At 34.7% G+C, this 14133-nt stretch overlaps 1 protein-coding gene across 1 annotated transcript in view; it reads left to right on the forward strand.

The window, feature by feature from the left end:
* LOC132551476 (girdin-like) overlaps positions 1 to 14133 on the forward strand; it is a 64213-nt gene that overhangs the window by 27448 nt on the left and 22632 nt on the right. The window contains exons 5-14 of the mRNA XM_060215621.1: positions 3402 to 3544; positions 3997 to 4116; positions 4347 to 4507; positions 5441 to 5522; positions 6097 to 6168; positions 6402 to 6488; positions 7073 to 7219; positions 7661 to 7796; positions 8405 to 9792; positions 11276 to 11403. Of these exons, the coding sequence (XP_060071604.1) occupies positions 3402 to 3544; positions 3997 to 4116; positions 4347 to 4507; positions 5441 to 5522; positions 6097 to 6168; positions 6402 to 6488; positions 7073 to 7219; positions 7661 to 7796; positions 8405 to 9792; positions 11276 to 11403 (2464 nt within the window). The remainder of the gene's footprint in view (positions 1 to 3401; positions 3545 to 3996; positions 4117 to 4346; positions 4508 to 5440; positions 5523 to 6096; positions 6169 to 6401; positions 6489 to 7072; positions 7220 to 7660; positions 7797 to 8404; positions 9793 to 11275; positions 11404 to 14133) is intronic.

A 14133-nucleotide genomic window follows, 5' to 3' on the forward strand; every position in this document is an offset into this window, starting at 1 on the left:
TGTTCTTGTATTTACTTGGACTTGTTTGTCAACAGTCAGACCACGATATTGGGTATCCACCATTGTACAGTTCATGTAGCGCTTTGTAAATCACTTCACTACAAATAAGACTGTTCTGGTCAGACCAACACTGGACACTTGACCAGTGGTCACTTCACGACAAATAAGACTGTTCTGGTCAGACCAACACTGGACACTTGACCAGTGGTCACTTCAGTACATGTAAGACTGTTCTGGTCAGACCAACACTGGACACTTGACCAGTGGTCACTTCACGACAAATAAGACTGTTCTGGTCAGACCAACACTGGACACTTGACCAGTGGTCACTTCAGTACATGTAAGACTGTTCTGGTCAGACCAACACTGGACAGTTGACCAGTAGTCACGTCCAAGTTACAAAGATACATGTTCTAGATAGACTTGATTCCATCTTTCCATTCTATATTGTATCCCACAAACGAGCTTTAGGCTGTTAATGGTAGACCAGGTACGCCTCAGTCCAGGTGTTGTGGTTATTATGAGATATCATTAACATATTGGTACAGAAATGTGAGGAATTTAAAAGTCAAAATGAGATCCATTACGCCCAAACAGGCAACTAAAAGCTCCACCAGAAACTTCCATCTTTGTGTCGTCTGCTCAGCTGTTCTGCTGACGGTGTTGCCAATATCCCACGTGTATGCGTGTAATCTTGTGTGTATTTCATTGTCAGAAGTCTTAAACATGTTTCAAGTTGAATGCATGTTGAGTCATTCGTAAGCTCATTAATAAGAATTGAAATATAATCACAGTGCACAATGTGACTATTACAAAATATACATTAAGGCATGTGGCTCTGTAATTTAAATTTTCAAAGTTCACCTACCTAACTGCTAGTCGTAGTATAGCAGATGATTACACACACTAAGTAGTAGGATTTGAAGCCATAAAGATACAGCTTTTGTAGAGAAGAAATTGCATCTGATATTTTGTGATGTGTAAATGCATCTCTATCATAAAAAGGTACCATGCTGCTTATTCTATCATGAAACGAAATAAGTTATCTTAGTTCCATACTCACAAAGTGGAGGGGCTACGGCCAGGTGTTTCACAGAAGGACCTCATTAATGTGTTCGACTACAAGTAAACCTGATGTCTTAATGAAAAAAATGATCTACTAAAACTGGGATGGGGCTTATAACTACCAACATTTGATCCTATTAAAGTTTCCTCCACCCTACCTTGACTTAATTGGATGTGTACAGATGTTTGAGTAAATATTTCTGTTGATACAAGATACCTCACACTGATAAAAGAAAATCATTGTGTATTTTTAGATTGATAAAATTCATATCATATTTGGAAAATTCAGTGCCAGAATGTGTACATTCATATAAGGGACTATTCTTTTTAAAAATATGGAAATTAAACAATTGTTCTTGTGAATATTGAGTAGGAAGAGCTAAAATTTAAGCACCTACCCTTTTTTCGTAGACAATTACACCAGAGTAAGTAAAGAGACTTAAAATAGTTACAAGAGTGTACATTTTTTGTAGTGAAATACGCTATTCAGGTTGTTCTCATTGAGATAAAACCTGAATGGTAGATCTTCCTAGTCCTTGATCAACTCATGTAGCATTGAATATAGCCTCAAATTGAATAAAAAAAAACAAAAGATAAAATTGACGGATGATTGGAAAAGTTACCTCAGCGATTTAGCATCTGATCTTAGTTGGTTTGGAAAATTAAGAAATAAATTAGAAATTCTCTTTCTATTTGACAAGGAGCTCAATTTTAGCACATCAGATATGTAAAATACAATGAGAGCTGTAAGTTGTCAATAATTTGATCATACCATATGTGGAATCTGTGCATTCTTAAGGAGCGCACCACAAAAAATGAGTTTATGATAATTTATATCCCCAATTTTACTGGCCATGACACTAATGTATTCCAATTAGGATTCCACACAAAAAATCACAGACATATAAAACCTTGATTGTTAAAACGTCAGCATTCTGTATTGTAATCTCAACTTCCTCTTACTCTCTCATTAACTTGTAGACACAAAGCCATTCGCTTAAATAGCAGAAAATGGGTAATTTTGAAATACAGATATTATACTGGAGTAATTGAAAGCAAGGAATGAGAAAATTATTTCAATTATCTACTTGGTAATTTAAATATTTGTCAGACTTTTCCACTGATCTCCTGTTTAAGGTCAGTAGCCACTGATAACTGCTTTAGACTATGAGCTAAAGTGATTAGTTTTAACTTAAGGGAAAAAAACATGCCTGTAAGCTATTGGTGATAAATGGTTTTAATGACAGAGATATCTGGCAGTATGCTGTTTGTGATATCAAGGGCTTGATGACAGAGATATCTGGCTATAGGCTGTTTGTGATATCAAGGGATTTTGACAGAGATATCTGGCTATAGGCTGTTTGTGATATCAAGGGCTTGATGGCAGAGATATCTGACTGTAGGCTGTTTGTGATATCAAGGCTTGTTGACAGAGATATCTGACTGTAGGCTGTTTGTGATATCAAGGCTTGTTGACAGAGATATCTGGCTGTAGGTTGTTTGTGATATCAAGGCTTGTTGACAGAAATATCTGGCTGTAGGTTGTTTGTGATATCAAGGCTTGTTGACAGAAATATCTGGCTGTAGGTTGTTTGTGATATCAAGGCTTGTTGACAGAGATATCTGACTGTAGGCTGTTTGTGATATCAAGGCTTGTTGACAGAAATATCTGGCTGTAGGTTGTTTGTGATATCAAGGCTTGTTGACAGAGATATCTGACTGTAGGCTGTTTGTGATATCAAGGCTTGCTGACAGAGATATCTGGCTGTAGGCTGTTTGTGATATCAAGGGATTTTGACAGAGATATCTGGCTATAGGCTGTTTGTGATATCAAGGCTTGTTGACAGAGATATCTGACTGTAGGCTGTTTGTGATATCAAGGCTTGTTGACAGAGATATCTGGCTGTAGGTTGTTTGTGATATCAAGGCTTATTGACAGAGATATCTGGCTGTCGGCTGTTTGTGATATCAAGGTTTGTTGACAGATATCTGACTGTAGGCTGTTTGTGATATCAAGGGTATTTGACAGAGATATCAGGCTGTAGGCTGTGTGTGATATCAAGGCTTGTTGACAGAGATATCTGGCTGTAGGCTGTTTGTGATATCAAGGTTTGTTGACAGATATCTGACTGTAGGCTGTTTGTGATATCAAGGATTTTTGACAGAGATATGCAGGCTATTAACATTTGTTATAAGTAAACACAAATGATTTCCTGGTATTTACATAGGTATTAGATGTTTTGTTTCTCTGTAAATTGTTAAAAAAAGACATAATTTGTGGTAATTTAGGTTTAGATATATTCATGTTTACATATTTTGTTATTTATATATTACAGATAGTAGTTTTGTCGAACTCAAGAAGGCGCTTTTGTTGATTCTTGGCTGTGCCGTTCAGTGTGAGCGCAAGGAGGACTTCATTGATGGTATCAAACGCCTTGATGTTGACGTCCAACATGCCATTGTCGAACACATCAAGGAGGTGAATGTTTATTTGTTTCAGATTTCACCACACAAGTTCAAATATTGGCCTGTATAGATAATGACTACTTTTCTAGTCATCTTCTTTTATGGAAATTCATGGTGAAATATATAGGTGGTTGTTTTCAATTACGTATGGGGCCTTCAATCATTGCCTATACACAGATCAGACTTGTTTTCAATTACACAAGGGATGTTTGACCCTGATGTTTGAGGCTGAGTGTCTGGCAATCTATGTGGCCAGGCGGGTGTCTACTTTGTAACCTGTTAATATCCGTACTTACTTTCACTGTGTTTTTGTGTTGCATTTTTATGTAAACGGTGTGAAATAAGGACGAAAATTTTTCTTTTGAATTTTAACAGTGTATATAACTTTTGTGATTTTTGTTTCATAACAAAAATGACAATTCATGTGTGATGAAAATTCATTTATTTATTTATTTTACATTGCAGGTCACAGATGATACTGATTGTGTGTTGTCTATGGAGCCGACAGAACATTTGGAGACATACACGGAAAAGATGTTCAATCACTTGACCCGAGTTCTACGAGAACGGGATGATTTGGTTGAGGTAACTTGTTGAATAACCTTGATATAGATAGTTATTTTTAATATTTCCAGGTTCAGCAGCTAATTGGGATCGGTTTGCAAAGTGTTTTCAAATGAAGTAAATACATGTAATATGATATAGTTTAGGAGAGATTTTTTCTCAAGAACTTTTAAAGAAAGATACGAAGATTTAAAGTATGAAAATTATCTGAACATAGAGACTCACACTGTGCTGTATATATGTTCTGTCAGGTGACAAATGAGTTAGCTCAGGAGCGTGACTTCTACCAGTCTCAGATACAGGAAGCGCCCCAGCTGAATGTAACCCCTCCGACGTCCAGTCCCGATAAACATCATACGGTGGTCGAGCTGGCAGACGCTAAGGCTAAAATACGAAAGCTACGTCAGGAACTGTAAGTATTAGACATCCAGTCATCTGTGTGGCGTATCCTGTTATATGTCCCATACAATTGCCTGGTTCTGTCATGTCCAGAGTACTACACAAGTCCTTACCATGTCCCTGGTCCTGTCCTGAGTCCTTCACAATGTCCAGAGTACTACACAAGTCCTTACCATGTCCCTGGTCCTGTCCTGAGTCCTTCACAATGTCCAGAGTACTACACAAGTCCTTACCATGTCCCTGGTCCTGTCCTGAGTCCTTCACAATGTCCAGAGTACTACACAAGTCCTTACCATGTCCCCGGTCCTGTCCTGAGTCCTTCACAGGTCCTGATTAAGTCCTTTGTAAGTCCAAAGTTCTGTCTAGAGTCCTTACACAAGTTCCAGGTTCCACATGTAAACATCTCTTTTCTTAATATAGCATAGGCCTAGTTCTCATAGAGGCAGAAAATCTTAATATCTACTAGTCTGTCATGCAATTTCCTTCACAGATTTCAGGATAGAAAAATTTGCAAACGGTATCACAAAAAATTAAGACAAGGATAATAAACCATGATAACAGTATAAAGATTTATATATTTCACCATAATGACACCATGTCAATGACTTCTCCTCAAGTTAATGGACAAATAGTGTCATAAAGTGACATGTAATGTCATGTCTTTATTTGAGAATGTGCATGACCCTCTGTGGAGAGTTGAGGTCAGAATACTCAAATGTGCATGACACTCTGTGGAGAGTTGAGGTCAGAATACACAAATGTGCATGACACTCTGTGGAGAGTTGAGGTCAGAATACACAAATGTGCATGACACTCTGTGGAGAGTTGAGGTCAGAATACACAAATGTGCATGACACTCTGTGGAGAGTTGAGGTCAGAATACACACCATTGTTCATAGTTTCTTTGTTTGTGTAACATTATTGAGACAGATGTTATGTGTTGTAGGGAGGACAAACAGGAACTCATCACCGACCTCAAGGACGATCAGGAGGAAAACAAAATCATCGTCACTAAACTGCGGAACGAGGTGAGGCGCCACCTAGTCACCCAAGTTGTTCTCATTTTTTACTACTGAAAATAATATAAACACACAGGAATAATAAAGATAATGAAAATAGAATTTTATTCTCAAAAATATCTATTACTTGGCTATCTGTTAATGCCAAGTGGACGATAATTGGATAACATATATTCCAAGATATTTTGTTAATGTTGTGTTGTTGATAGAATCACGTGTGTACCTTTTTTTTAAAAAGAACAGAGTATTTTATTTTTTGTCAAGATCAGATATTACACGATTGCTTTTGAAAACCAATATTTTGAGATAAATCAAGCTTTTCAATACAAATCCATTCAAACTTGTGTAGACCCCAAAACAATCCTTTTCAATAGTTTTACTTCTACAGGAAACTTAGAGGTAAGGTCAGCTTTGGAAATGGATTGAACCCTGATAAATATCACAAGGGAGCATCATATTATGAATATGCTACATGGTGAATGAAAAACAAATGAAAACAAAAATTCATCCTCACAAAATGAATAGAGGTAGAAACACTCATCTCCTTACCTTGTAGGCTAATCTTATATTTCAATATTGACAGAATGTGGAACTGATCCAGGATGCCCGGTCAGCACGGTCACTTCGGGATGAACTGGACATTCTTAGAGAAAAGGTCAGTTGGAATCTACTCAGGTACTTAATAAAGTGTTGTTTATCTGGTGACAGTTATGTAGCTAATAAGTGTTTGTCCGTCAGAAATAAATCTGTCAATGGCTTAAACATAAGCTACAAAATATGATTTCTTAATAAAAAAAGGTTTGTATCTAACTAGACACAAGGATTGTGTACTGCCAAACACTGTTAAGCAATTCAAGGGAAGTAACTCTTTATTTTATTGGTTTACAGTTTGGTAAAGTGAAGAGCTATGAGAGTGAGATCACAAAGATGAAGGAGAAATTGAATGAATTGGAATTCTACAAATCACGTGTAGATGTAAGTACAGTTAATCCCCTTTAGTAAGGAAGACCAGAGTTACTATGAACCTTGTTCATTAGAACATTTTTCATTGGGAAAACATTGTCAAGTTTTACATGTGGTACCTATCATTAATATTCATGGAATCATATGGTAATGTTTGATGGTTAAATTTGACACCTGTCTGTGATATTTCACGGTTACATTTGAAACTTGTCTGTGATATTTCACGGTTACATTTGACACTTGTCTGTGATATTTCACGGTTACATTTGACACCTGTCTGTGATATTTCACGGTTACATTTGACACCTGTCTGTGATATTTCACGGTTACATTTGACACCTGTCTGTGATATTTCACGGTTACATTTGACACCTGTCTGTGATATTTCACGGTTACATTTGACACTTGTCTGTGATATTTCACGGTTACATTTGACACCTGTCTGTGATATTTCACGGTTACATTTGACACTTGTCTGTGATATTTCACGGTTACATTTGACACCTGTCTGTGATATTTCACGGTTACATTTGACACCTGTCTGTGATATTTCACGGTTACATTTGACACCTGTCTGTGATATTTCATGGTTTCAGGAATTACGAGAGGACAATGCCATCTTGATAGAAACAAAGAATATGCTTCAGGAACAGCTAGATAGTTGTCATAAACGCGTGGAAACCGTCATCGCACTGGAGAATGAGCTCGGACGGTACAGACAGCAAGTTGAGGAACTGGCAAAGGTAGGTCTTACGTCAACACACATTCTAAAACAAGTTAATGGTCATCACCTGCTTCTTAAAAAACTGGATGTCCAGGTTGTTGCATTGAACTGCAATAGTGAACTTGAGTAAGTAGTGTTATACTGTAGAACTCTGTGATAAAAATTTTGATAAATCATTTATATCTCGTTTTATTTCTGAAGTAGAAGAGTTCAGTCATTATGGATCTGATAGATCAACCAAGGTTAAAACAAAGTTCAAGCAAACTCAAACCTACAAAGGCTTCTGAGTATTGGCGGTCAAACGATCTGCAAAAGGCGGTTTTGACCACCAAAGTATTACTGTGCTTGTCTTTGCTTTCATGACATTTTCTTTGCGGAATTAAACCCTTAGCCTTATATATAATCATGAAGAAGTATTTATGTTCTATAATAAAGAGCAATTTTTATATCAATTTGACAGGAACGAGATACAGACAGACAAAAAATACAGATTCTCACAGAGGAAAATGCTAACCTACAGTTTGAGAAGAAAACCAACATGAACGAGAGTACCAACATTGAAAAGGAATTGGAATCTGCTCGTCTTAGGATAGCAGGTGGGGACATGTTATACTCCACTCATACCGTTATGTTCTGTATCAAGATTTGTTCCTTCAGATGAAACTGAGATCACAGACAAAAATAAAAAGGCCATTTACTTTGCGTCACAAAAAACCATGAAACTAATACAGCAGAAATATAAAGAATTAAATACAAAACTTAAAGTGATATTGATTTGTGATAAAGTATTGGACTGATGTAAACACAATTTGTTGGTTTTTACTAGAGTGTAGTCATCTTCTCCAATTAACAATAATTTATGATGTGATTTTTGAAGAGAAAACTTTCTACCAACACAAAAAATGTTAAACAGAAAATTCTCTTCATGAAACGACAAGATTTTAGACATGAAATGTCAAACAAATCAAGTTAGAACTTATAGATTCTGTGAGAGTTTCTCTTTACCGAATTTAGCTTACAAAAAGCCCAAGTCTGGTAATAAGCCCATACCAGTTGATTTTTAATGATAATGTTTATTAATAAGCAATGTTTTTTCCGCGCTGGGCATATTACGGGATAAATATATGGTAGTGAATGGACTATAATTTAGAGCCTGTTGTTTTGATTGTTCATGTTGTTTGACATGTTACTTTGGATTTTTTAGGCATGGGAGGATCCTTGTCCAATCAACTTAATGAAACAACTAATGCTAAAATTCTGAGGCTGGAATTGGAGAATCAACGATTACAGCAGAAACTGGAAGAGGCCAGAGAAAGTGCTCTCATAGAAAATACCACGCTTACGTTAGAATTGGAAAAGGAGAATCAGCGATTGGCCAAAAAGGTTGAAAAACTTCAAGAATCTAGTCGTGAAATGTCACAGACTCAAATCGAGCTGGAGCAAAAACTTGACGAGTTTGTTCATGAAAAAGAACAGCTGTCACAAACTTTAGAAACTGTGAAGGAAAGTGCTGATAGACAGATTCGTGAATTAGAACGCGAAAACGATCATCTTACTGATACTGTTGATACTGTTCGGGCTCGCAGTGAACAGACCAATGATGCAAGGCTCAAAGATCTTGAGCGTGAAAACAAGCGCATGCATGATACAGTAACAGCGAAAAACCAATTATTGTCTAAAATGGAATTTGAAAACAGGCAAATGCAAAAATCTTATAATAAGATAAAGCAAAGCTCGGATAAGTTGTCGGAATTAGAAACTGAAAGTGCAAATCTGGAAAAAGAAAACTCAGATTTACACAAAACTGTGGCAACTCTACAGCTAACCTGTGATAAGTTTGAGGAAATTGAACAAGAAAATTCTGATTTGGAAGTGGAAAATAGAAAACTGAAGAAAAATGTGGAGTCTCTTCAAAGTGCTTTACAAAAAATGGATCAGCTGGAAAAAGAACACATCAATTTAAACGTAGAGAATCAAAAACTTCAGAGAAGTTTAGATTCTCTGCGGAATTCGTCATCAAAACTTGTCGAGGTAGAAAGTGATAAAGATTCTCTGAACCGTGAAATCCAGCAGCTCAAGAAAACTTTAGAAGTACAACGTAGTCATCAGGTTAAGCACGAACAAATGGAGTTGGATTTGCTTGATCTAGACAATGAAAACCAACGGCTCCAGAAATCGCTAGAGATGACCATCAGACGTCTAGAGCAGCTGGAGCATGACAATACCGATATGGAAATAGAAAACGAGAAATTACAGAAAAATGTAGAAACTTTGAAAGTGTCGACAAAACGCCTCCAGGAACTAGAAAAAGCCAATGTAGAGTTGGATGGGGAAGTGTCGAGGCTTGCCAAGGACAAATCTGTGTTAAGTAAAGAGAAAAGTCGTTTAAAGCAGTCCATCGAATTGAAAGATTCTGAACTGGATGATTTGACTTCAAAACACAGTCAATTAGAACGAACAAATCGAAACTTAAAGCAGCAGATCGATAGACAGAAAGACACAACAGCAAATATTACGGAAATTGAGAAAGAAAATAAGGAATTACAACAGCAGGCCAATGTCACCAAAAGAACAATGGCAGCCCTCCGCGAGGTAAGTAGTTATCTCCCCTATTTAGTTCTTTTTTGTGGTTTTAGTATAATAATGACTTATCATTATCTAAAGGTCAATGTTGGTATATTTTGGACCAAAACTTGTACTGCAGAAAACCGTGATAGGTGGCTAGTTCTCCAACAGATAAATACATGTTTGAAAAATATAATATTGTACTTTTCAAATCTGTGAAATTAATGACAACATGCAAATAGTGTTCTGATTTAGATACTGTTTTTTCATGTATCAGTCATAAAATAAATGTGATAGGTATTTTTCTGATTTATGTAAACATTCCTCAATGTAGCAGTTAACTTTCATGAGTTGGTGAGTTAATTTATGTCTAAGGGTTTATGCTCAGTCTGTCAGTCTGTTAAGTTAGGCCTGTCAAGCAAAGGTTCCCAGTGATGATAAATATAACATTCACCTCAGTGACTGGGGTTCATCTCAGATCAGAGAAGTAAGGCTACCTTCCACACCTGGTGTGTTTTCTCGAGATACTCAAAATTTATCCCACATGGAGACCTTTAATTTGTGTACTGACATTTGGGCCAACAAGTATGCATGTGATCGATACAAGTTCATGTTACATACTAAAAATTTATTTAGATCTACTTATAGTTTGTGTCTTTGTAACAAATTTCCAGCTACCATATCAACTAGAATTCCAGGAGAAATGTTACACATGTAAAATTATATCTCAAAAATACTTATATATACTTCTTCTGTACCTCTATATACAGATATCTAGAGTTATTGCCCTTTGTTCAGCTCTTTCTAGGGAATATCTTTTGCCTGTATAGTATTTCTTCTGGGACTGGGACAATACAGTAACTGTACAATGGATTACGGATGCTTAACATAGTACTTCTGACAAACCCATTCAGGTTTGTCAGTCATGATGTTTTGATTCATTTTGAATGACCTTTTACAAGCTCTATCAGATTGACTTAATGCACCAGAATCAACCAATCACATGGCTTCTTTTACTTTGATATTAGGACTTAAGGTATTCACAAAACATCTGTATACTTAACACTGTTAGAGGACAGAGGATATGTATCCACAATGTTTTATCTGGATCAGTGCTAGTGCTGGTATTGCATATGATGTGCATTATGATTCACTGATACACTCAATACATGTCCCCACTTTAAAGTCTTCTCCAATATTTTCCAAATAGTGTATATTATTTGGAAATGGGGTCACTTGCCACACTATATACAGAGTTATGGCCCTTAATTTCTCAAGTCAGACTATATTTCATATGTGTTGAGGCTGCATGGTGAACATTCAATGTTTATTGACTCTGAACAGGACATAACGTGAAATTTACAGACTTACACATCATTAACATCATCTTTTCAAATTTCTGTTAACTGACCATTCGTATGTTTTCAACCATTACGTCATATAGATGTCATTCACCATTGAGTTTGAGTTATTCTGTTGGTCATCTGTCATTTTCCTCTTTATTTTTTAGGACCTTGTGAATGAAAAGGTACGGAGCCAACAGATGAAGAATGAGATGGACAGATTAACACATGACCTGGAACGAGTCGGCATTAATAAGGAGAAGTTAGTCAAGGCAGAAAACTCTCAGGATGACAGGTAAGAATATAAATTTGAGGTTGTATGTCACCAATTTTAATGGATAATGTATTGAAAGTGAACTTAAGACACACAAATGAGTAGCACCTTTTCATAATTTAGAGTGAGAAACAGTAGGTCCAAACAATGAATTAAGCTGCATCATACAGCTGTCTTGTTTGACTAGGACTCGTCAGTGATGTTACATCACACAGCTGTTTCGTCCTTCTAGGACTCGTCAGTGATGTTACATCACACAGCTGTTTTGTCCTTCTAGGACTCGTCAGTGATGTTACATCACACAGCTGTTTTGTTCTTCTAGGACTAGTCAGTGATATTACATCACACAGCTGTTTTGTTCTTCTAGGACTCGTCAGTGATGCTAAGGGCCTACATTTTGAAGCCTAGGAAGCGATTAAGGAAAATCCAAAGTGATCAAAAGAAAAGTCAAAATCCAGACGCGGAGGTGCAGCAGCCCCATAATTAGATAAATTTCATAAGACCGATAAATTTAGAACAGCGTCAGTTACATGTGCCACTATTCGAGTGAATGAAAATGTGGCAAGCAGGTTATGAAAGCAGTTCTTTATTTGACATCAAAAGTAACACAGTATTTTTGACCAAATAAGGGATGTCTTCTGTAGTAGTAAGTTGACTAAATTTCATTGTGGGTGTGCTGTAGGCCAGTAACTGTATGTTGGAATGATTGGAGGAAATGTGTCTTTGAAAAAGTGTGATGAATAAGTCATTAATGTTATCATCATTAGTAAAATGTGTGTCATGGTCATTGATTTTGCATTTTGTCAGTAATCATGATGCAAAAAAGGATCAATCTACGAGACATGGTCTGCATTCCAGACAGTACATTTGTGTTAAAAAAAAAAGAACTACAAATCATTTAACTAGATTTATGTACATGGTTATTCTGATTTATCAAATAACAATGATAAGAAGATAAAGTTGATATGTTGATTTATCAAATAACAATGATAAGAAGATAAAGTTGATATATTGATTTATCAAATAACAATGATAAGAAGATAAAGTTGATATGTTGATTTATTAAATAACAATGATAAGAAGATAAAGTTGATATGTTGATTTATCAAATAACAATGATAAGAAGATAAAGTTGATATATTGATTTATCAAATAACAATGATAAGAAGATAAAGTTGATATGTTGATTTATTAAATAACAATGATAAGAAGATAAAGTTGATATGTTGATTTATTAAATAACAATGATAAGAAGATAAAGTTGATATGTTGATTTATCAAATAACAATGATAAGAAGATAAAGTTGATATGTTGATTTATTAAATAACAATGATAAGAAGATAAAAAGTTGATATGTTGATTTATTTATCAAATAACAATGATAAGAAGATAAAGTTGATATGTTGATTTATCAAATAACAATGATAAGAAGATAAAGTTGATATGTTGATTTATAAATAACAATGATAAGAAGATAAAGTTGATATGTTGATTTAATAAATAACAAATAACAATGATAAGAAGATAAAGTTGATATGTTGATTTATCAAATAACAATGATAAGAAGATAAAGTTGATATGTTGATTTATCAAATAACAATGATAAGAAGATAAAGTTGATATGTTGATTTATCAAATAACAATGATAAGAAGATAAAGTTGATATGTTGATTTATCAAATAACAATGATAAGAAGATAAAGTTGATATGTTGATTTATCAAATAACAATGATAAGAAGATAAAGTTATATAAATAACAATGATAAGAAGATAAAGTTGATATGTTGATTTATCAAATAACAATGATAAGAAGATAAAGTTGATATTTTGATTTATTAAATAACAATGATAAGAAGATAAAGTTGATATGTTGATTTATTAAATAACAATGATAAGAAGATAAAGTTGATATGTTGATTTATAAATAACAATGATAAGAAGATAAAGTTGATATGTTGTTGATAAATTTATTAAATAACAATGATAAGAAGATAAAGTTGATATGTTGATTTATTAAATAACAATGATAAGAAGATAAAGTTGATATGTTGATTTATTAAATAACAATGATAAGAAGATAAAGTTGATATTTTGATTTATTAAATAACAATGATAAGAAGATAAAGTTGATATGTTGATTTATTAAATAACAATGATAAGAAGATAAAGTTGATATGTTGATTTATTAAATAACAATGATAAGAAGATAAAGTTGATAATGATAAGAAGATATTGTTGATAATTTATTAAATAACAATGATAAGAAGATAAAGTTGATATGTTGATTTATCCACTTTCGTGTATTCAGTCTCTGTTTCATTTGTAGATAAATGTATTTTACTACATGAGTTGTATCATCAGCTGTGGTACAGAAACCCCATAGTATCGCCACCCTCATTATATCACCATAGTTAAGGTGGCAGTATAACAGGGACAATTTTACAATAACTGAGTAAGCGGGCTTACAGCTAACATATATTGGGATCTTCAAATATTTAAATATATATGGTTTTCGATAAAGTATGGATTGTGTGGTCTACTTCAATAATGTTTTCTGAATAGCCAGCTTAATGTGCTTCCTGTTTATAATTCATAAAGGAAGATCTACAGCTACCAGGGTTGTATCTAGTACGTGTCAAGTGTCCCATTAACCCAGATGTAATGTTTGAAGAACATAGAATGTAATTGGATAATTTTTAATGAATGTGTTATCTATTCACTCAGATCAATAATTTGACCTGTGATAGCAC

This window comes from Ylistrum balloti, unplaced genomic scaffold (genome assembly GCF_031769215.1).
Source record: "Ylistrum balloti isolate Yb309-2 unplaced genomic scaffold, AGI_CSIRO_Ybal_v1 Utg370200, whole genome shotgun sequence".
In the NCBI taxonomy this organism is placed as follows: domain Eukaryota; kingdom Metazoa; phylum Mollusca; class Bivalvia; order Pectinida; family Pectinidae; genus Ylistrum; species Ylistrum balloti.